Source organism: Pundamilia nyererei, unplaced genomic scaffold (genome assembly GCF_000239375.1).
Source record: "Pundamilia nyererei isolate P.nyererei 1_Seehausen unplaced genomic scaffold, PunNye1.0 scaffold00011, whole genome shotgun sequence".
Lineage (NCBI taxonomy): Eukaryota > Metazoa > Chordata > Actinopteri > Cichliformes > Cichlidae > Pundamilia > Pundamilia nyererei.
The window spans coordinates 4,600,806-4,623,595 of NW_005187412.1; the positions used below are offsets into that span (position 1 = coordinate 4,600,806).

General features: G+C 39.3%; 1 protein-coding gene across 7 annotated transcripts in view; it reads right to left on the reverse strand.

Moving 5' to 3' along the window:
* Window positions 1-1,410: 1,410 nt before the first annotated feature.
* The window catches only part of mybpc3 (myosin binding protein C3), a 28,720-nt gene continuing 7,340 nt past the window's right edge, over window positions 1,411-22,790 (reverse strand). The window contains exons 6-29 of one of the 7 annotated variants that reach the window (XM_013908545.1): window positions 22,689-22,737; window positions 21,902-21,940; window positions 20,293-20,352; window positions 20,147-20,149; window positions 19,452-19,475; window positions 17,661-17,824; window positions 17,434-17,566; window positions 15,945-15,947; window positions 15,704-15,828; window positions 15,495-15,600; window positions 13,049-13,215; window positions 11,557-11,722; window positions 11,363-11,469; window positions 11,219-11,248; window positions 10,995-11,134; window positions 10,132-10,203; window positions 8,506-8,665; window positions 8,249-8,353; window positions 7,941-8,129; window positions 4,060-4,194; window positions 3,799-3,966; window positions 3,589-3,677; window positions 2,558-2,753; window positions 1,411-2,420 (exon numbers count right to left, since the gene is read on the reverse strand). In XM_013908545.1, coding sequence (XP_013763999.1) covers window positions 2,266-2,420; window positions 2,558-2,753; window positions 3,589-3,677; window positions 3,799-3,966; window positions 4,060-4,194; window positions 7,941-8,129; window positions 8,249-8,353; window positions 8,506-8,665; window positions 10,132-10,203; window positions 10,995-11,134; window positions 11,219-11,248; window positions 11,363-11,469; window positions 11,557-11,722; window positions 13,049-13,215; window positions 15,495-15,600; window positions 15,704-15,828; window positions 15,945-15,947; window positions 17,434-17,566; window positions 17,661-17,824; window positions 19,452-19,475; window positions 20,147-20,149; window positions 20,293-20,352; window positions 21,902-21,940; window positions 22,689-22,737 — 2,585 coding nt within the window. In that variant the 3' untranslated portion in view covers window positions 1,411-2,265. The remainder of the gene's footprint in view (window positions 2,421-2,557; window positions 2,754-3,588; window positions 3,678-3,798; window positions 3,967-4,059; window positions 4,195-7,940; window positions 8,130-8,248; window positions 8,354-8,505; window positions 8,666-10,131; window positions 10,204-10,994; window positions 11,135-11,218; window positions 11,249-11,362; window positions 11,470-11,556; window positions 11,723-13,048; window positions 13,216-15,494; window positions 15,601-15,703; window positions 15,829-15,944; window positions 15,948-17,433; window positions 17,567-17,660; window positions 17,825-19,451; window positions 19,476-20,146; window positions 20,150-20,292; window positions 20,353-21,901; window positions 21,941-22,688; window positions 22,738-22,790) is intronic. The other 6 variants (XM_005724267.2, XM_013908541.1, XM_013908543.1 and 3 more) reach the window with 6 other exon arrangements.

Sequence of the window (22,790 nt, forward strand, 5' to 3'; positions counted from 1 at the left end):
CTCACTATGTTGCAAGCAAACTTAATTTGATCTAATAATAATGGCTGGAGTGAAACATGAGCACTTGCTGTGCTGGCAGGGGAACAATGGTCCTGCGTCACTGTGCAGACAATCTGGACCAGCTCAAAGCTACAAGGATAAGATTAGGACATTCCTGGCTGACACTGTTCCTGGCGGCTCGAGGTGGAGGATGGTGGCAGTTGGAGCTCTTGCCAGGAGGCCAGATATTACATCACTAGTGACCCACAGAGGAAAGTTACTGGGAAGAGTCTGAATTTGACTTTAAAAAACAAGAATTGGGTGTTCAAGATCAAATTTATTTGCAGTTTTCGATAATCCACACAGAATCAAATGTCAGCAAAAAGGCTCAAATATACACAACGGGCTCGCCATTAAAGTCACTTTAATTTTTTAATAAATGGTTTTGAAAGGTTCTGCCTTATATCTTAACAAGCACTCACTGGAGTAACCAATACTAACAATAGGATCTAGGAAGGAGAATTGTAGAATTGGGAAGGTCTCTTGGAGACGTTTCTAAACAACTGCAGATTTCAAGATAAGGAGTTTACACAATTGTACGTAACTACAAGTTATTTAGATCTGCTACCATTTTGCTAAGAAAGAAATGTAAACATCAGATGAGAACCACCAAGGCTCAAAGCTGCCACTAACTGGAAACTGTTGGAACACCAGTGTTACCGTTCACAATAAGGTTTAAATCGCCACAGACTGAGAGGTTATTGACCACAGCAGAAGCCTTTGCTCCAAAATCAGCATTTTCAAGGTGGACTGAAGTTTGCAGCTGCACACCCGAACAGGCCAAATGACTTCTAGAGAAAAGTTTTGTGCTTAGATGAGACAAAAATTAAGATGTTTAGCCAAAATGACAAGAGGTATGTTTGGAGGAGTAAAACGTACCAACTCTTAAGCATGGTCAAAGTGGTAACATCATACTTTGGGGCTGCTTTTCTACCAGTGGTACTGCTGCATTGCACAAAGTGGACGGAATAATCAAACTTGGACACAGACGGATGTTCCAAAAAGACAATGATCCCAAACACACATCAAAACCTGCTTTGCAGTGGATAAAACGTTTAGCTTCTTTCGCGAACCTCCCAACCTAAACCCTACTGAAAATGTGTAGGCCTCCTTAGAAATTGGGTCTGTGTGATGCCAGAGGCTTGTTGATGGCCACCAGAAGTGTCTGGTCAAGGTGCAACTTGATAAGGGACAATTAACCAAATACCATAGGTTAACAGCTGAAAGAAATTATTTAAAAAACAAATTACTATAACATTACTCGCCTCTGTCAGTGCGCCCCAGGGTGGCTGTGGCTACAATGTAGCTTGCCATCACCAGTGTGTGAATGGGTGGATGACTGGTTGTGTAAAGCGCTTTGGGGTCCTTAGGGACTAGTAAAGCACTATACAAATACAGGCCATTTACCGTTACCATTTATGCCCATGATGAGTTTATGTAAACTTAAAAACTGTATGTAAACTGACCACAACTGTAATATACTGACTGACTAAGTTGGTGCTGGGAGCAGGCTGTGGTGGATAAGTAGGGCTTGCTTGAGAGTCCCAAGCCTCATTGATTTAATAAATCTTTGTTAACTGCTGACTTATATTTAGACTTTGCTAACTTAAAAAATAGTTTGGTTACATTTAGGTAACAAAACTATGCAGATGTTTCCAAATACAAATTCCAGAAACCAAACTTCTCCCGTGTGCCAGCAGAAACTGCATGTTCAGCATAAGCTGCTGTAATTAGAGGATATGTTCCAGGAGGGAGACTAAGATATTAATCTGACCTCATCCAGGACCACAGACGGTTGGGCCAGGGAGAAAGAAATTTAGATTTCAGTGTTATTATCTCTTCTACCTAACCTGACCACTGGAGAAACGCACTAGCAACAAAAATTACCAAAGGTTCCCCATGTGGAACATATTGCACAAATTTCTATTACTGGCACAGGTACCATAAAGTTGGAACAGGCATGGTACCACAAGAAAGTGGAGCAAAAGTGCTTCCAATAGATTCTGTCCACCAGGATTTTCCTAACCTGAACGTCTGCTCTATGTAACTTTTGGTACTGAAAGGTGGAAAAAGGGACAGGAAAGTATTAGGTAAATTAAAACATTAAATTAATCTCTGCTTTTATTGAATTGAGCTGCTCATTATTGGGTGGAAAAGCATGGAAAAACATGCTAAAAGCAAAAGCGAGAACTAGTGTTTGGATCCAGCTGGACTCCAAAAAGCTTTCTAGCACAGTCTCACCATAGTCTTTTTGTCGGCTTTCTGAATGGTGTAACCGGTTATTTCACAGTTTCCGTTGTCCTTTGGAGGCTTCCACTCAAGCGCCACATTAAAACCCCAGGTATCAACAATCTTTAGAGCCTCAGGAGGGCCTGGAAGGTCTGTAGAAGGAAAAAAAAATAGGAGCTCTCATTCAGTGCCCACTGACAAAACATCTGTGGTGCTGTTTTAATGCAGTGATTTTTTATACTCCGATTAGAAGTCAAACGTAGCTCTCCATTTGTTCAGTTCTGCTTACCAACGACCTGCAGTGTTACTGCTGCTTTGTCCTCCACGTTTTCAATCTGCACCTGGAGCTCATACTTCCCAGAATGTTTTCTCTCTGTTTTGCGGATGAAGAATATCGTGTCAACTTCACTGTTCCTAACACTAGCTATTGTGGGATCTAGGGGCTCCCCATCTTTGCTCCATGTGACTTTTGGCCTGGGTTTCCCCTGCATCACAAGAAAAGAGAAAGGAATGGCTGTAACTCAGATTGCTTCTGTGTTTGTCTGCAAATAAGAGACAAGAAAAGCAACCTTTCAGCTCTCTCCTGTCACACTTACAAGTTCAAACAGCAGCTCATAAACAGAACATTGCTCAGCGTTGCCACAGTTGGTCAGCTTGTCAAAACAAAACTGCAAACTCCTTCTTTGAACACAATCAGGGCTGAGGTGATAGAGTGAGGGAGATGAGGAGCAGTTCTCTATAGACGTCAGTACAACCTGTCTTCTTTTTACAAACTCAGGACTCACCCCCTGCTGGTCCATTAGAGTGTGGGTTCAAAACATTTCTACTGTGGCTTCCCTTTTCAGACCTGGACCTGGACCAGTCTATGGTCAATATCAAAGGCACCTCATTTTGAAAGTGGTTGACCTCAAAGTGGCATCACTACACTGCTTTGATCCAGAGTTAAAAAATCTTAAATACTTTTGAGGAAACTACTGTGAATTTTCCCCCAAACAAGTTTTACAAGCAATTATCTGACCTTACAGGTGAAGTTTCCTGATTCCAAAGAGCAGATTCTTAAGTGGCCTCATTCCTAATTACTGACAGCCTACATGTTAACATGAAAGTGACTTTTGACCTGGCGCCGTCTTTAGACCAAGGTTTACATTTTTTTATGTCCGTGCTGGGAAAGGTGAAATAATCCTACCCTTTTTATCCATCCAGTCACACTGATATGACCACCAGATATGACCAATAATGATAAAGACATCAGTCATGTTTTACTTTGATATCAAACATAGGTAACATCCCTTGTTGTGTTTCATGTGTTCATGAAGCCACCTGAAATGGAATCACGATGTTCATGGTGTCTCCAACTTTCTTGATAAGAGTCTGACGGAGATTTCTTGGAAGCCAAATTTTAGGGCGTTCTGTGAAAATAAAACACAAAATAAGAGTATGAAAAAAATGGCTGAGTATTGTGTATCACGTCCACGTAGGGAACTAAAGGATGCAAGCGAATAATGAAGCGTGTAATCTATAATTACTCACGCATAATCTCTCTGATGGTGATGGGCTGAGCCAGAGTGGCGGGAGCACTTGGTCCCGCCATGTTGTAGGCTCGCACACGGAACTGCAGCTTGTCTCCGGTGGTGAGGCCTTTGATCACCGTCGACGTCCTCTCTGTCAGACCCTCCATTGCTGGTATCCATTCATCAGCTGTTGCCAGAAACCACAAAAAATTCAAATAAACTCAAATCACAGAGTTATGATGTGGAAATTAGCATAAATGCAACTTGCTCCGGTACGTACTGCCCTCCTTGCAGTACTCAATCCCATAGCCCTCAAGGTCAGCTGAGCCAATTCTCTCAGGCCGCCGCCACTTCAACGTGATAGAAGTGTCACTGACGTCGTCGACGCACAGTCCAAGGGGCTCGCTTGTAGGAGCTGAGGAAGAGGCAGAGAGCACATAAATGTCCCTTTGAGTCAGCTAGAGCTTTAAAGCAATACATTACTTTAATTAATTACTCGACAAGTGGATGACAATAATCAGTACAAGATTATTTAACCCTTCTTCAGAGCCATCATCACATTACACTGCAGCTTTCCTTTTCTTTTGTTCCACACCAGGTCAAGTCAGCAAGCTCCAAGTCATAGACAGTAAGAAAAAAAATCTCCTTTCTTAAAGTCTACCTAATAAATTGCATTTCATTACACTTTAGAGTCCTGTTCCAAAAAAGGAGGCCAAGTAAAATTTGTGAACCCTGTAATGAGGAAAAGCTCAAAGCCAGAGGGCTAACTCAAACCTCAGGTTAGTTATGAGGAACAGGTCTTCTCTCCATTTCCTCCACTTTTGCTGCACATTATGTCTTTCTTGAAACCCCAGGTAGATGCTAGTTTGTCATTCATTTTATTTAAAATAATTCCTTCCACAATCAGTCTGTCATCAGTGTCAGGACAGTGACAGAGAGCTTTAGAATTTAGGGATCATATATATTATATATTAATGCACAATCTTTTTAACTTTTTATCCTCTTACAATTGATCACATCGATGATAAAAAGGCCTTTTGTCGATATCTTTTAGAGATGATGTTAATATTTGAGTGAAGATGAATGTTGTGTTGCTAAATGCAGTATAATGTGAGATTTTTAATATAGGCTCCACATAGTGTGAATGTTATTAAATGCTCTCGACTGTACATTTAAAATGTAAAATCTCCATGACCCCAGATACCTTTTGCATCAGAAATCACCATAATCTATCTTAGTGGATCTCACTGGGTCCTATTTTGTGTGTCAGTTTATGGCTGAATAAAAATATTTAAAACTCTAATGTAAAGAGAATTTAAGGAGAACATGCCAGGTATGCAATGACTGAGAAAAGAAAATCACTATTTTTCCTCATCTTGTATTTAAATTAATTTATTTTTAAGGCAAAGATCTACACTTAGTTAAAAAGCAGGTTTTAGAGCATTTTAATTGAATTATGACAATGATGCTGTTTGCCTTGCAGTAATTTTACTAACAGACCATCCAGAATTTCCTGTGCTGCAGTTTTGATGAATTCTGTATAGATATCTGGGCTAATTTGCATCTTTCTTTCCTGCAGTGTTCCTCTACACTCTATAATTGTATATATAGCTTGCTAGTATAAGCTTGACTACATCCAATAAGATAATAATCGACAGCATTTATTACATTTCTGTGTTTAAGAAGCAGTGGTAGACCGTCAAGTTAAATTCAGTATGCACTTGTGTAAGTTCTTGTTAGCATACACAGATCATACTCAGGCAGCTGTAGTGGGAGGAATGTGAAGATGAGCTATTGGTCTTATATAGTCCACAGGGTTTAGCACAATCTTCATCTCCAATAATGAAAATCAGCGTCAGGTTGCCTAATCCTGTCCTAACTTGAACAACAAAGACATATTAATTAAATATTAAATGTTATTAGTTATCAAATGGCCGTTTAGCCCATAAGCCAGATTTAGGCATAATTTTCCATCCAGTGAAATATGAGTCTGTGAATATGACTGACCTCGACTTGCCAGGCTAAAGTCCAAGTGGCTGTGATACTTTGTGTGACACGTGATTTCAGACCTGTGGCTCTGGAGCGCTATACAGCTCTTTTGCCTGGGAGTCTCTCATCCATAGAGACCAAGATGATCGATTTTCGGCCTTACATCTTTGGATCGAATCTTTTCTTTTAGGAGGACAGTTAGAAGAACAGCTTCAATGGGTTAATTAGAATTTGTGTGAAACAGAGGAGGAACTGATTTAGTGGCTAGCTTAGCCCTATTGTTATCACTCTGAGGACAAACTGAAAGCATATGTGGAGCTATGAACAAACTGAATAGCTACTCCATCTTGCCCTTAAACACGTAGAAACCAAATGTGTAAAGTTTTAAATATTGTGTGACTATTTCTGTGTGTGTTGCACAGCCAGTACACGTGTTAGGGAATGATTTGATGAGCAGTCAGTGCACTGACAAATATTTACTTAATCAAAATTCACTGCCAGCATGACCTAAATATACAGTCAGCTATGACCATAATAATTTTGCTAGTGTGGATTGAACCTTTTTCTAAAACCTGCATGATAATCCAACAAAAAATAAAATCAAATAAAAATCACATCCTAAAATCCTAAATCAAAACAATGCCTACTGCAAACAGGCTGTGGGTCTGGCTCAGCGGCAGCAGCAGGCTCCACGGGGGTCTGCACTGCTGGGGCTGCAGCTTCCTCTGCAGGAGAACCACTTTCTGTCAGAGTGACACCTTTTGCTGGTGTTTCATCCTCAGCTGGTGCTCCCTCTTCTCCACTGGGTGCTGCCTCTGCACTACTGGCTCCAGGTTCCTGTTCTGCATCAGGAGGTGGAGGTGCCTCTGTCTCAGCTTTACTGTGTTCACAGTTTGCTTGTGCATTCTCTGGAGCCCCAGCTGCCGTTTCTTCCACAGGTTCCAAAGACTTCTTATCTTCCACTGGCTTCTTCTCAGCCGTCTTTGAGAGCTTAGCCTTTGTCATATATATTTTTCCTCGGTGCATAGACGTCCTGCTGTTAATTTAAACTGGTGGTTGTATCTGCTTCTTCAACGTGGTCTTTTTCTTTCTCTCATTGACAGTCTTCTCTTCTCGTCCTGCTGTCTTTGTTGTAATAACGATGCTTGTTCTGCAGCAGCCTCCACAGAAGCAGTGACCCCCCTGTGTGTTAAGCAGCTGGTCCCAGCAGAGTCAAGGGCTTCCAGGCCATTATTTATAGAGAGGGATGCCATGGATAGTTTCCCAATCAGCTGTCTTAGGAGTGACTGACCATCTGGATACACTGATGCTCCCTCTTAAATCAACAAGTGTAGGATAAGATTGCAGTTTAGATAAATTAGTGCCACAATAAAAGACAACTAAAACCTGACCTGCTGAATGAAAAATGACAGTCATAAAGATTGCATCTAACTCCAAACCTTGTTTGGCTGTGGAACTGGGCACTTGCACATGTGGCAAGGCACCATCAATGCCTCTAAAGTCTGTATATACAGATTTTAGAGCTACACATGCTCCCATCCAGATTATGTCATATATTTCAGTAAAACAATGCTAAACTGCATACTGCATCTAGTACAGCCGCATAGATTTGGAGAAGAGGAGCCCAGGAGCTGAACTGGTGTGCCTACAGCCCAGTAGACTATTGATGAACTAGTCATAGACTATCAATCGTTTTAATTAAAAGTCCATTCTAAATCAATATCATAGGAGCCTGACATGCGTTCGGTGTCTCAGTGACTATTTACTCATGTTTGCGTTATACCACAGAAATGCCACTTCTTCCTTATAGCCAACAGACATGCTCTGTACTCCTGAGTTAACTCAGAGATGATCTTTGCATCATCATGTTTTTGTTTTTTAATTTGTTACATGCGCAGTTCACAGACCCTGAACTCATGACCACATTACAAGTCACCCTAGCCCTATGACCTGAGTGAAACGTTAGACTGACTAAGTCACTGGAACTTGCATGACCCAACTTATTCAAGTCAAACATGCCAATGTTATCACAATCTGTCTTTACAACCAAGACAACTCATCAATCAACCTTTTCATGAAAGTGACCTGAATGAAAATGGAACATCCACTTATCCATTTCAGTGTTGCAATTATTTCTGTTTATTTAATCTAAAGATAAATTCACAGACTCACCGATTGGCACAAATGGCTGAGAGGCTGGACTGTGACGAGACATACCAATGCTGTTCACAGCATAGACTCGCATCTCATACGGCACACCTTCTATCATACGCTTGGCTTCATAGGTGGTTTCAGGGTAGGGGTCAAAGTTGAGTCTCATCCACCTGTAGCTCTTCAGCTTCTTTCTCTCCAGCACATACCCTGCAAATTCAAATGTGTGTTGCCATTGGCTTGGTGTCTCCAAGGAAAAATAAAGGAAGATGCAAAAAGAAAATGGCTCATATTATTATGAAATAAAGCCCATTAGAAGTTATTTTTACCAATTATTGGCTGGCCACCGTCCAACAGAGGGGGTTCCCACTGAACGACACAGGAATCTTCACCCACACTGAGGATTGTGGGAGCCATGGGAGGATCAGGAACATCTGGAGGAGAAACATTACTCTTCTTTTTGTCAGAAGAAAGTTTGACATTCATAGATAAATTTCATAAATTTACAACTTTGATGGCTGTTGGTGTGTGTTAATTGGTATTGCTGGGGCTTTGGTAGAGAGAATAATGATAAAAGATGTCTTACCGACAACTTTCACGTGGATATCTGCTGTATCTTCCCCAGCAGGGTTTCGAACCACAACAGAGTAGATTCCCTCATCCTGCCTTTCAGCACACTCAATAGTGAAGACGCAGTGGCCCTTGGTGGTTTCCACATGGACCCTACCATCTCCCTCTGTGACGACCTACATGAGGACAACCATGAAAGTTACTCGATTATATTGAGCAAAGTTTTTTTTGGGGAATTTGTGCTGCACTTTCTTAAAAATGATAGTTGTAGCCGGATCAATTATGACTTTTAAGACGAATACAAATAACAATATTTGCTGATTTAAAAAAAAAAAAATCCAAGTGTATCAGCTAATATTTTACACTGCCATTTGTGTGGTTAATATTTGTTAAAATTATATTTTTTTTACACTTTGCCTCACTCTGCTCACATCTGCTGGTTGTTTGTAGTGTTGCAAACATGTGTCGCTGACAAGGAAATTGCAGAGTGCCCTGTAGTGGACAAACCATGCAAATTCAACTCTCATAACGTATTTGAAGGGTGTTTCTCCCCTTTCTTCTTGACTTTGTTGAAGTCATTTATCAGCTATTATAAATGCAGACACTGAATGCTTTCATTATTATTTCCATGAATATACAATTTAGCATGTCAATTTGCTGCTTTACAACTTGAAGATCTAATTTGAAATCGAATTTCATGAGCTAATTAATTCCTCTTATTTTTTTTAAAATAGAAAGTAAAAAACCTTCAGATTAAGTCTCAGAGTAGGTGAACTTTAAAATGCTAATATAACATACTGGTCTGACTGATAGTATTAACCATTTGAATTTTTTTCTTGACCAATACCGGATTGAGGTGATGCTGCTCTTGCTTCCTTTATGACAAACTTAATATTATACCTTGACAATATTTCTCAATTACTACATTTAGTGTTGGAATCTAGTATTTAGTTGCATATTTTATCTCCAGTTGTGTAGCAGTTAACACATTTGCTTGCCAAACAAAAGGTTGCTAGCTCATTTTCAACTAGATACAAATATCCCCATTGGAGTCACATCAGGCAAAAAACTCTGCCAAATCAGACGTGTGGAACTACCTGCTGTCGTGACCCCTTGTGGCAAGAGAGCTTCCAAATGTCGTTTTCATGCTCACATGGTTTATACCTTTTCCATACTGTACACATTGTACTTGCTGCTCAGCCTCCTGTGCCCTCTGTCTGTCTTAGGGAAGAGTCATAACATGCTCTTACCTTAGTGACATGGATGAACTCTGCATGCAGTTTTATCCTGTTCTTAGTGCTTAAAACTGACACAGAGGAAGGAAAAAAACCATGGTATTCACTGGAGAAAGTGTTTTTAAGAAAATCCATGTATTAGTTTACAATTGTTACTTCTGCTCTTTGAGGTTTTCTTGTTAAAGTCTTTTCAAAGCTCAAGCTGTAAGACAGCAGGTTTACAGCACATTTCTACAATACATTTGCAAATCTAAATGCATGAAATGTGACGTTACTGTTTATGTGTCACAAAAGCTTGTAAAGGTCAGCAAGTGCACATGCGTAGAAACTGAGGCATGCGCTGGCAGTGCTGGCGTGAGTGAAAAAAAACAAACAAAAAATAAGCATATAATGAAAAGTACACTTACTTCCCCATCCTTCGTGGTCCAAGAGGTTGTATGCCCTCCTTTGTCATCTCCACCGGGTTTTACAGAACTAGCCTACATTTGAGCAGAGCAAAGCCTTAAAAGCCAAAGAGGACAGAGAGGGTCCCCTCAAATCAAAGACTTGCAAACTACAGCTAGCATCACTGTTGGAAGCCATTAGCAGCACTGTGCTTACTCAGCTCGGTGAAAGCATCAAAGTTTACAAGCCAAAGCAGGGAGGAATGGAATATGGAATATGGAAGAACTAGCCTGTTCCACTTTAGATTATCAAAAGCAATTTGATGAAAATATACCTCCTTGGCTTGTTTAATATTGGAAGCATGTAACATATTGTTGCATTCATTTTTAAAATGCAGTATTAGTATGTCTTTCAAATATAAAATAATCAGCTACAAATATAAACTAATCAGCTACAACACTGAAACTGCAGACAGGTAAAATGAACAACATTCATCTTCTCATTGCACTGCAGTTACATTATTTAAGGACATGCACCCCCATGATGATAGCACTCCCCGATGGCAGCCAGCCACCTCACCCAGCAAAACCAAACAAAAAGATCTTTTTTCCTGGCTTCTGAGATCCCTGTATCTCAATCAAATTGAGCTTGTAGGCTCCGCTATCCAACCTCGGAGGTCTCACCTGGGTCAGAACAGTTTTGGTGGCACAACAGTGACCTGTACGCTGTCACGTAGGTGATTTAATGTTGTGATTGATCAGTGTGTCTTTGGTAATGAATGAAGTGGGGTTTTTTTTCCAGATTTCAAATCTTACCTATATAACTCTGGACTGGTGGCACATGTCTTAATTAATCATTAATAGCACAAGCCTTCCATTTGTCTTACCTTTTCTCCTTTGGTCCAGATCACTGTTGGAGCTGGGTCTCCAGTGATGGGGACGTCCAGACGTAGTTTGTTGCCAGCCACCACCACAATGGTTGACTCGGCGGTGCGACCCATACAGTCTAAGTGGATCTTAGGAGGATCTGTGAATGTAATGTAAATGGTTAAAATGGAAAAATATTTTGTATTATGACTGGTACAATCTGCGTAAGTTGGTGGCTGTGTACCTTGGCGTGGCACATAATCAATCTTCACCTCTTGGAAATCAAGAAAAAAACAATTAAATAAGTTATTTAAGTAAAATTTGAACATGTGAGTCTCTAAAGAGACTCTAATTTTAAAGTGTAAGAATATAAAAGCACACATTTTACCCAAGAAATTTAGTTTAGCAGAGAGGTTGAAAGCATAGCCATCTGGCACAAATGTGTAGTCCCCCTCATCCTCCGGTTTGACGTCATCAATGGTCAGTTTGTGGATCCTACGGGGTCAAAAACTTTAGCTTGTGGCGTCATGGAGTGCAGGCAGCATACCGAACACGCATTACCACGTGCAAACATGTCCTCACCTGCCAATATGCGTGATGTTCACTCTGGCATCAGGCTTGACTTCGACGCCATTCTTGTACCAGGTTCCCCTCACGTTCTCATCTGACACCTCGCACTTGAAAACCGCCTGATCTTTTGCCTTCACTGTGAGGTCTGCGATGCTCTGGTAGACTTCCAGCTCTTTCTCTACATGTTCAGAAAACACAGGCTCAGAGTGCAGATAACAGCAGGCCTTCTGCTTTATGAGACGCCAGGTTTAGTTGATAGCTTGTGAGGATAATATGATTAAAAAAAATAAAAGCTCCAGCGACTGTACGCGTGGATAATGTGATAATGATTTTGAGCATGAGGGTCTCCTCTGTGTGTTGTATCTTAGCTACAGACACAAGAGGAATAGTTAATTAGATTTATAGTAGAAAATAAAGTGGCAAGATATGAGGATATGAGGACCATATGCAGGAGCTTCGGGTTATTACTGTATATCAGATGAAATAATGTACAAGAGGGTTATTAAAGTTGTCCCAGGGAAATTGTTATCTGGGTGAGATATCTCACACCGCGCTCCATTTAAAGGTTACAACAGTTTCACGTCAGCTCACTGCTAGGTAGGGCATATATGATGGGAATGTCCAATGGCATTATAATGGGAGCTCTACTGTGGACTGAGGTGTTGATCTCTGCAACACGATAGCAGCTGGTAATTCTTGGCAGGCTCGCTGTTCAATTAAAAGGCCAACAAAGAGGCAAAGATCAGGTTTATATCTACACACACCTCTGAAACACACACACACACACAAAAAAACAACATATGCAAAGGAGAGAGCATGCATATTCAATATAATGTGAAGAAATTTTAAGCAGATGTTGATGACCATTGTGTGATAATCTTTTCTTTTAGAGGGATTTTGATGAATGTTTTGTTCTGTGAGATAATGGAGCTAAAATGGTTACAGGGAAAACTAACTAGATTTTTTAAAATGAATTTTGCCTACGTCCATGTATGGATGAGTTTGAACAGTCTCCATCCATTATTTCTAGATCACCTGTGGAATTAAAAATAAAATATCTAATCACCTTCAAAGAGACAGTTGTCTTGAATATACCAAAGACCATCATGTTATTGAAAAAAAAGGTTCCAAATCTAACTAATTTCTCAAAAGGAGACTTACAAAATTCAGTTGTGCCCAGCGGGGATCCTACATCAGCATCACCGAGCTGCTGTGACTTGGTACTAGAGGAAAATCTACCATCTAATAATAAAACATACTTTCAAACCACAAAGTACTCTTTGCCCTTTAGGTGAAATATATGTCTTCTAACTTTAGCTTACATGTGCTCTTACATCTGTGGAGCAACCTTGGGACAATGATAGGTGCTATATCCTAAAGATAGACCACATACCAAGAGTGGCAAGGCCACGGAGCTATTGGTAAGGTATGGGAATGCGTCCTTGAAAAATTCATCACTGACAAAAATGGTTCATATGGTTTGTACGGCGTAACTGACACTCACCCTGCACCAGGACTTCTGCCACAGATTCGCCACCGTTTGTTTTAACCTTGTAGTGGCCACAGTCTTCTTTGGTGGCCTCGTTAATGATCAGCACATGCTTGCAGCCGTCTTTCTTGAAGCGATACTTGAAAGATTCGTCTCTTGTCAGCTCCACACCATCTTTCTCCCTGAACAGAAATTAAAACCACAATTAAAATTAATATGATCAACAAACATGGTGAAACGTTTCAGATAAAAAGAGCTAGTTACACTGCTCAACCATTTTTCAGAGGTTGCCTACTTTTGAGGTAAAATGCACTACGTCTTGTGGATGTTGATGTCACTGAATCCTAGTATGACAATTAAAACAGCTAATTGGCTAGACGTTAGATTTTTGTTACATTTTGCATCTTATTATGTACAGTACATAATATGTTGCTAGGAAAATGGTAAATAGATGGTGAAACATGTTACTAAACCATGTGCCAACATATGTGGAAATGTAGCATAAGGCAAAATCACAGTAAGTAAGTTGGCACTGCACACTAAATCAAAATCTGAGGATACTTTTCTGTATTTAATCAGTATTTAATTCATCAATCTTTCTCCATTTTGACAAGATCCCCAACACCATTGGCTGAAATGCAGTCCCAAAACCATGACAGAGCCTCCACCGTGCTTTACAGATGGCTGCAGATACTCACTGTTGAAGCTCTCTCCTGACCTCCTCCATATGCACTGATGATTATTTGTACCCACAAATTTTAATATGGATTCATCACTTCATCAGACCTTACTTTCTGTCCAACTGAGGTAAACTCGCTAATCTCAGGCTTCTTTTTATCCTGTTTCACTTCCTCAAGAATGACTTCTTGTCAGCCAAACTTCCACCGAGACCATTTGTGATGAGGATTTGATGAACACTAGACTGATCAACTGAAGGGCCAGTGTCAGGGCTTAGCTGACATTTCCCCTGTATCTTAAGGACACGACTGTCAGATATTGTTAATCTACTGCAGACATTTTTTTAAGCCAGGTTCTTTCTTTTTTTGTCCTCCACTTGCCCAAATTCCTCAGATTTTTTAAGAACACACTGCATACCACGCACCACAAACTACTTATTTTTGCAACAGGCTGCTAGTAACAAAAAGCTTAAAGAGTTACAGTTAAAATTACTTCTTTGCTTAGTTGCCTGCTATGTTTAGACACATAACTGAGTCATCCCTTGAGATAAAAGAGCTTGAATGATTAATATTTCAATGTTAGGTGGTTTAGCACTGACCTGTGGGATGTTTTGACATTTAGAAATTTCATCTGTTTCATCACTTAAAAATATTATGACACACGCGTTGGTTTCATCACTTAGCAACATGTCTGATTATGGTTCAGTGCATTTCATTGGTGAGTTTTTGTGTACTTTTCATAGTATGCGGTGGAACAAAATTTAAAATATTATTCTGGGTGTTACACTTTAAACAACATGTAACTTTAGATTGCAACATTACAGATTTCCTGCTTTCAGAATCCAAGGTCAGAGTACAGGTCAATAGGTGAAATAAAGACAATATCTTAAGTTAGAAAGTTTACATTGCATTTCAGAATTGATCCAATTTGAATTCACATGAGCCCAACTTCAACAAATGGGATACATTGTTTAGTTAGATGGACCATGTACAAATTAATACACATGCCAGTTTGGGCCATTTTTGCAAAAGAATTCAGGTTTGACTATTTGTTTGAAGCATTTTGGCTGCAGTCCTGTGTTATACACTTATTTTATCGCTTTAGCAAAAGTTGGAACTTTCAGATGATTCTCACTTTGTTACATCCACCTGTTTCTTTTTGTTTTTTTAGCATTTTAGTTACACAATCACACATTTCCTTCGCTCAATTTACTGGCAGGTTTAGGTCTACTTGCGTCACTCCATTAAATACACAAGGTGACCTTTCAGATTAACAGGTAATTCAGGAATACATAGAACCACAGAGAACTGTAATACAGAGGTGGTATATCTGATACATTTAATCTTTGTACTTTGTTTCAACAAACCTACACTGGCCAGACAATAATAGCTTGTATACATTTGTAGCAGCAACTTTCTTCTTCGGGTAAAGGTCATGAGGGACATACTGAATGGCTCATGCAACCTTTTCATTGAGATGATAATTCACAGCTTGTAGCAACACTTCACAGTCTCTGAGGCCTGGTATCTATCTGCAGACATGACATCCTCAGATGCCATCTGTGGGGTGTCTGAGCAACTGTTAAGGATCCAGCAAATTAAAAGAGAGCCTAAATTTAACCCGATTAAATATAATTTAATGGTAGATGGCATTTTGAATACTTTTTTATTCAGTCATGATTCATTTATTTTATTTAATAATGATTATTCACTTTTTTATAAATTGGGACATGGATGATCAGTTACTGGCTGCTTAGCCATGAGTGTAAAGAAAAACATCTAACCATTTAACATTTGCTCCTTCCTCTGAGACTTCACACTCTAACTCCACCCGCTCACCCTTCATGACCATCTGATCCTCCAGATTTTTCACTACCAGGACAGGAGGCTCTGCACAAAACAGATAAGAACATGTGATTTAGCTGAACATCTCTGTTTTTGCATACCTGTGCTGGAACGGGTATGTTGTGAATGTTCTCAAAACATCGAATACCTTTAACAAAGAGCTCAGTGGTGCACTTCTCATCTCCCACTTTACAGGAATACGCTGCATCATCTGCCAGGGAGCAGTGGTTGATGGTGAGGTACCGCATGTTGCCAACACTCTCAAATATGTACCTTGACAGGGAGGAAGATTATCATACAATGAAAACACTGTTTTTATTTGTTTTTTAAAACCACAATATAGCGTGTGAGAAGGAAAGGAAATGTTTTGTATTACTTATGACACTTACTTGCTATCGATTTAACCAAATGACGCAATAAAGGCACAAATTAGGGAAGTTGGTCATGGAGAGGCAAAAGAGAGAAATGAAAAACAATCAGTAATATAGTTAAGTATGTTCTTCCTAAAGTTTTGCAACAGAATATAATAAAAAGCCACCCTGAGCATCTTCTAAAATGATTTAAATAGAATTTCAGATGAACAACAACACATTAAAAAGAACTGCAAAATGCAGAAGCAGTGTGTGAAAACTAAGCACAGCCCATGATTCAATAGCTTGTGGAAAGACCATTAGTTGCAATAATGTGAAGTAATCATTTTCGGCATGACTTTATCAGGCTTTCACATTGGTGTGGAGGAATTTTGACCCACTTTTTTGCAACATTAATACAGGTCATTGAGGCTTGTGGGCATTTATTTATGCCCATGAAGTCTGGACTTTGACTGGATTATTGCAACACCTTGATTCTTTTGCTGATCATTGTCCTTTTGCATGGCCCAGTTTTGGCAATTTTGACATATTTGACTCCAGAACACTTTGGTACACAGAGGAGTTTATGGTCGATTCAGTGACTGCAATTCCTGCGGCTGCAAAACAACCCTAAATCATCACCCCCTCCACCACATGGCTAAACATCTTCACTTTGGTCTCGTCTGTCCAGAGGACATTGTTGCAGAAGTCTCGTGGTTTGTTGAGATGCAACTATGCAACCTAATCCATGCTGCCAAGATCTTTTTAGAAAGAAGAGACTTTCTCCTGGCAACCCTTCCAAGCAAGCCAGCCTTGTTCAGTCTTTTTCTGATTGTACTGTAACAAACTTTAGCATTTAACATGTAAGAGTCTGAGTTGTAGTTGTTGGGTTTTTCCAAATTTTCTGCCTTGGGGTGAATTTGATGGGACGTCCACTCGTGGGAAAATCGGCAGCTGTTTTAAATGTTTTACAACTGAATATACGCTTCCCCAATGCAGAATGACAGACTTTAATGTGTTTGAAGTGAAGATTGATGTGCAACAATGATAGCTTCTCTAAGATCACTGATGTTTTCTTTCCTGCTTCTCATTGTGTTAAAATATATCTGAATGCTCCAGATCTAGAAACTGCCAAAACATCTGCTTTTATAAAGCCGCTCACATTTACCGATGATCAATCAAATTCCTGTGGAAGTGTTACTTAGTTTTTCCACACACTCCTCTTCCATCACACCTTAATCTTTGTTACATAAATACTGACACAGTATAATGTATAATATGTGCTGTTGTTCATCTGACTTTAATTGTATTTAACTAATTTTAAGACCTGCTAAAAACCAGATTATTTTTTTGCAGAGTTATTTAAAACTTTAGAAATAAAACAGCGTTCACTTTCTCATTCAGAAGGCTGCATGCATTTTAAGTATCCCTCAGCTCACCCCGCAAACTGAGGCATGAGTTAAGACAAAATACTTGCATCTATAAAAATAAAACTTAGCAAAGGTGCACAGGTAGGGTGTATTCAGACCTTCCAGTTGGTTGAATTTCTTGCCCGTTTTTCAGCCACTTCACCTCAATATCTGAATTGGCAACCTCAACAGCCAGTTTTATTTTGTGGCCCTTTGACACTTGGTAGGCAGGATCCAGCTTTTTGAGGAAAGCTGTGTTTCAGAGCATAAATAAAATAAAATAATCAGTCTCTGTTAGGTTTTCATTTAAATTGTGTTAGTTTTGCTACTATCTCAGCGCACCAACCTTCACTTTTCTTTTCATCTTTCTTCATCTTCTTCAGCCTCTTGAGCATGCCCCTCAGGTCGGTGATTCCGTACTGAAAAGCAATCTTTTCATATTCAGTAGGAGGAGCCTGGCTGAGGATGTTCCACACATCCACATCGGTCTCTGTGTGCACCTGCACGGTTCTAACACACAAAGACAGAGATGTTAAAACCACTTGAGTGACACAAATGAGTGAAAAGAAGCAGGCTGTTAAAACAGGGACAGTCACTGTAACACACTGGCAAAACTGACACAGTCAGATTCATTGATATCGCATGCATCAGTTCATTATTCGATACTGAAAAACTAACAAGCAACCGCTCAAGAGTCACTTTAGTAGATTGTTTACAGACTTGTAGCTAACAATTAGCTTAAACAGATCGATATCGATTGTGTTTTGTAATCTCCTGTTGTGTCATTATGGGCTTGATCTCATTTTGTAGTTATTGTAAAGCTAATTTCAAGAATTTAGGAGTATTACAAACTACATGAACTAAATTACTGAGCCACCTGAGAAAGGCTTTCTATGAAGCTCCCCATGCACATTTTTTGTGCTGCTGTTAATGGACAGTTTCTCATATAGCACTTTTTTGTCCTACTTAGGCATTCAAAGTGCATTGTACAACATGTCTCATTTACAGACACATTTAAACGAGCATTTTTTCCCCTCGCCTAAATGCTTTCTCTCTCATGGTCATTCTTCAACTCAGGGTTCAATATCAAGTTTGAGCAGCCAGGGATTTTATGACTAACCTTCCGGTTAGTCGATGACTTGCTCTACCTCCTGAACCACAGCCCTGTACCCTGCTTCATAACAATGTATTATCTTCGCTACTAAATTATATTTGGTAGTGAAGACAACAAAAAACTTGATGATTGAAAAAAAGGTTAAAGTGGTGGTGAAGGCATGGCAAGAGTTTGACTTACTTGTAGTACTATATTTCCATATATACCTACTTTGTATTTCTTCTTCTTCTTTTTTTACTTTTTTAAATTTTATGTGAACTTATTTATTTATTTGGTTATGTTTAGGCACCTAAACTACTTGCCTAACCCCATTAAATAAAGAACTGGCTGCCAGAAAAGAGGCAGAAATAATATAGATAAAAGAAATAGAGAAAACAGCTTTCCCTTGCACCATAATTGAGGCCTGAAATTCATTACTTTCATACAGTCCAGTTGCGCTGTTCACCTTCCATATGAGAGTGTCACTGTTAATAAAAGTTATAGATGTGAAAAACTATGAGATGCTTAAATTTCCCTAGCAAATATGATCCCCATTAAACATTAATATCAACATATTTGTATCAAAATAAGATAAAATGTGCATTTTCTTTTTCTTTAGAGCAGTTTCACTACAAATGAGAATGTCTCCTTTTCATACCTTGGATTAACTAAGCTGTGCACACTGCTTGTGTACCTCTGTGTACCTGTCATCTGTTTCCTTGTTGCTTACTTGCTGCTGATGTCTTGTTTGGTGTGAGACTGCCTCCTGAGTAAAGTTTTGTTTAACTCCGTCTGCCTGCTCTGTGCATCATGTAATGGGGAATTATTATGCATTTGTTTTACATACTGTCAAAATGACTGACTCTTGCTTATGCTTCTGTAATAGACTAGCAGCACTTAATCAGCTAAGAATGATCGTGATTTCAGCGTTACTATTAATTATTGCAGTCAAATGTTTGCTGTCATGGGGGGAAAAAAACACGTAACACAGAACAATAAGAAGTTTCCCAGTGACATTCAGACAACGTGTCAGCAGTTTCTTACCGATTTGAGGGTTTTAAGAAACTGCTGCTCATTCAGAGGTAGAGCCCAAGAGGCAAATATGGCAAAACAAACCAGAAAAGTTAAAACACAGCATTTCAAAAGCAATGCAATCAGCAAATTAGAAATATGCTTTTAAAGCACATTAAATATCATTACAATGGTTAAAATGCACTGAAGCAATCGTGCACACGCTAAACCTGAGTCACAACGTCAGTCAAAAATGACTCATATGCTAACAAAGCATGCATTGTTTGAATTTTAACACAGGGTTTGCTTATAGTGAGGCATATATGCGGGTTTTAGGGATGTGACATGTGTTAACCCCGAAGACTTTCAAAGAAAAATGTAGGTGCACGGAGGTGGAAGTATTGTCAGACTTATTATAGACTGAGTGAAATGATCTTCGGGGCTGTGACAGTGGTGAGCAGGGGATTTATTTAAAGTGTCAGGAAAAACAATGGGATCTGACAAAGTGACTCAGGATGTTATGTGATGGAAAATCATGTGTATACGTTTAAAAAATGGTAACACTTTTTTCTATTCTGCGTGACAGACAAATGTATAAGCTCGGAGATAATGAACACATCATGCCACCTTAAATTATCACTGTGCATTGTTAATTTGTGTTCAGGCTTATTTGGTTGCAGATCCGTGATCATTCCGACTTTTAGTTTGCAAATGCAGAAGTAGCTTACTCTCTGAAGATGCAAGGAGATCCAGAAGGAATGAAAGCGTGAGAGTTTTAGATTATAAAGGGCAACCCCCCCAAAAAAACAACAACAAAAGCTGAAAGACTATAAATAATTAGAATTTTTTTGTTTATTAGTTTGTAATTGCTTACCTCTTTTTTAATAGAGTACTGAAGTCCAGCTCTCCTGAGTCATCATTTCCGTCTGTGCTACTGCAGGAATCAGAAAATATCAACAACCCAGTAGGTTACCTTTTTCTCATTTCTTCAATAAGTAAATGTTATTACTAAACAGAAATAGTCTATTTTAAATAAAACAAATCCACATTCCCAGACTCGGTAAATCATTTCCTGTTTACTCGAATATGCAAGGGAGAGACTTGCATATCAAAATGTTGGAAGAAAAAAAACTGGATTGGACACGCCGAAACTAAAAGAAAACAAATGGAAAGATGTGAAGTGCAGGCAGATGTTTTTGTCTGGAAAGACAGATGTTGCCATGTTTAAGGAAGCAGCTTTCATTTTGGGAAATACACATTTATTTATGCTGGTGTAGTCAGGGGGGTCGGGGTCTGTTTGGTCCAGTTATTGTAGGTGGAAACACAAAGCTCCACAAATACTGCATACCGGCTTCATGAGTCCAGCCGGACTCGAAGCAGACTTGGAAAAGTTTAACAGGAATAACTGCTCAACTGTGGTGCCCACAGCTGCCAGTGTGCATCTGAATGTGACTATAATCCCTGCTGAAACTCAAATAGTTTACTACATGGAAGTTTACTAAGAAATTACACAAGATGGTGTTCTTGTTTTTGCGGAATGGCTGTATCTGTCTTATACCAGCATCTTTTAACAAAGAGCAAAACAGCAAAGCCAGTCATGCCTAAGGCATCGAGGCAAGCCGTTTACATCTCCTTCCATTCTTGTTACATTAGGATAACTTTACTTCATTTCTGGAAACAAAGTCAAAAAGTTGTATTTCCCAAAACTATAGAACTGTTCTTCAAGCCATGAGCAGCAGCATTCATTCACGCAAGAACAAAGCAAAACACTGAAGGTTAAAGCAAACACAAGTCACCGTACGGTATAGGCTCTGTTTGCTGCTCATGAGTGGGATAACAGATAAAAACAAGGGCACAGTAGACGTGACTGTGTATTTGTCTCCTGCCTGTGACCCGGCAGCAGGATTAGAAGGTGAGTCTCTGGTTTATGCGGTGGAGTTACAACACACCATAGCTGCACTTCCTCTGTGTGGCAACCCCTTATGGAAGAGCTCGGCTACTGAAAAGCCTGTGTCTTAGCACATCCTGCACTTTCAGTATGATCAAACCACCATCCAATTTCACTCTGCCATGTAGCTGTTTGTGCAGCTGGCTTTGGTGTTTTGATGAAGACCCAGGAGGAGATCAGAGGGAGCTGACAGATGCAACTAGCGGCATGTCACTTAACAGTTTAATAGCTCAAATCTCCACATATGGAGAGCCGAAGATTAACACAATCGCAGCTATAATTAGCAGTTGCATTCTGGATTTTGAATTTGAGTCCCACACTTAGCTCTCTCTCAAGGTCTTCCTTCTGTTGTCGTTCTCAAAAATCTGCAAAAGGGAGGCCGTATCATTCACAACACTGGGTTTGTTTGGCAGAGAAAAGGCAGGCTGCAGAAGAGAGAGGAGTCTCTGATCTGCATCCTGATTTCTCTGTTCTTTAACAAAGTCCTCAGAGTTTGAATACAGGCCTCAATTGCTGCAACAAACACCTTTACTACCTTGCTCCTGGTCCACTTCTCTTCTTACCGCCTTCACTCCTGACAGGTTAGCATTTCCACAGTTATTTTTCACAGACAGCCATAATCCACTGCAGTTTATTAGCAACTGTACTTGTGCATTGACTTTATAATCTACTGAGTCCTCGCTATCATACACAAAGCTGACAGCAAAGTGATGGCAGCAGTTTTGTTCCCCATTGACTCTGATTTAAAGCATGTGCAAAAATATATCTGCCTATGGGTACTTAAGTGGTTTTCAGTGTTTCTGTTATCTACCGAAAACATGCAGAAGTAATTACTCCAGCTCATCTAATGAAATAATTCAGTCCTTCCTTCACACTTTAAATAGCCATCTTTAGACTGTTTAGAAATATTCTGTATTTTTCTACAGAGGGCAAAAACTGGCTTGTTCATATGAAACAAATCCAAAATAAAATGGTTTTCTGATTATAAAACGAGATTACAGAAAACAGATCACAAAAAATGTATCAAAATGTACCCTTCACATATGACAATATTTCACTTTTATTAAAATATAGTCAGCCTGGTAATACAAAATTGAAGAAAAAGTGTGACTGATTAATGGATTATAAATAGTTTTATAAAGGGAATGTGAATTTTATAGCTGTGACATTAAAGAAATGGGATGAGGAAGTTAAACTCTCAATGAACAACTCATATAAACAATTTACTTTTTAAAATCTTTTTAAAAATGTCACATCACTTTGTTTATTCTTGGAATGACATATATTATTATTTTATTTTATTTTTTTTAAATAAAACTTACGTGCGTCTGAAAGCTGCTCTTATATCCAGGCCCTCTGGAGCACGAGCCTCTGAAAGAAAGTGTCCAATACCATAAATCACTGTGGTGCATGTATACATACAT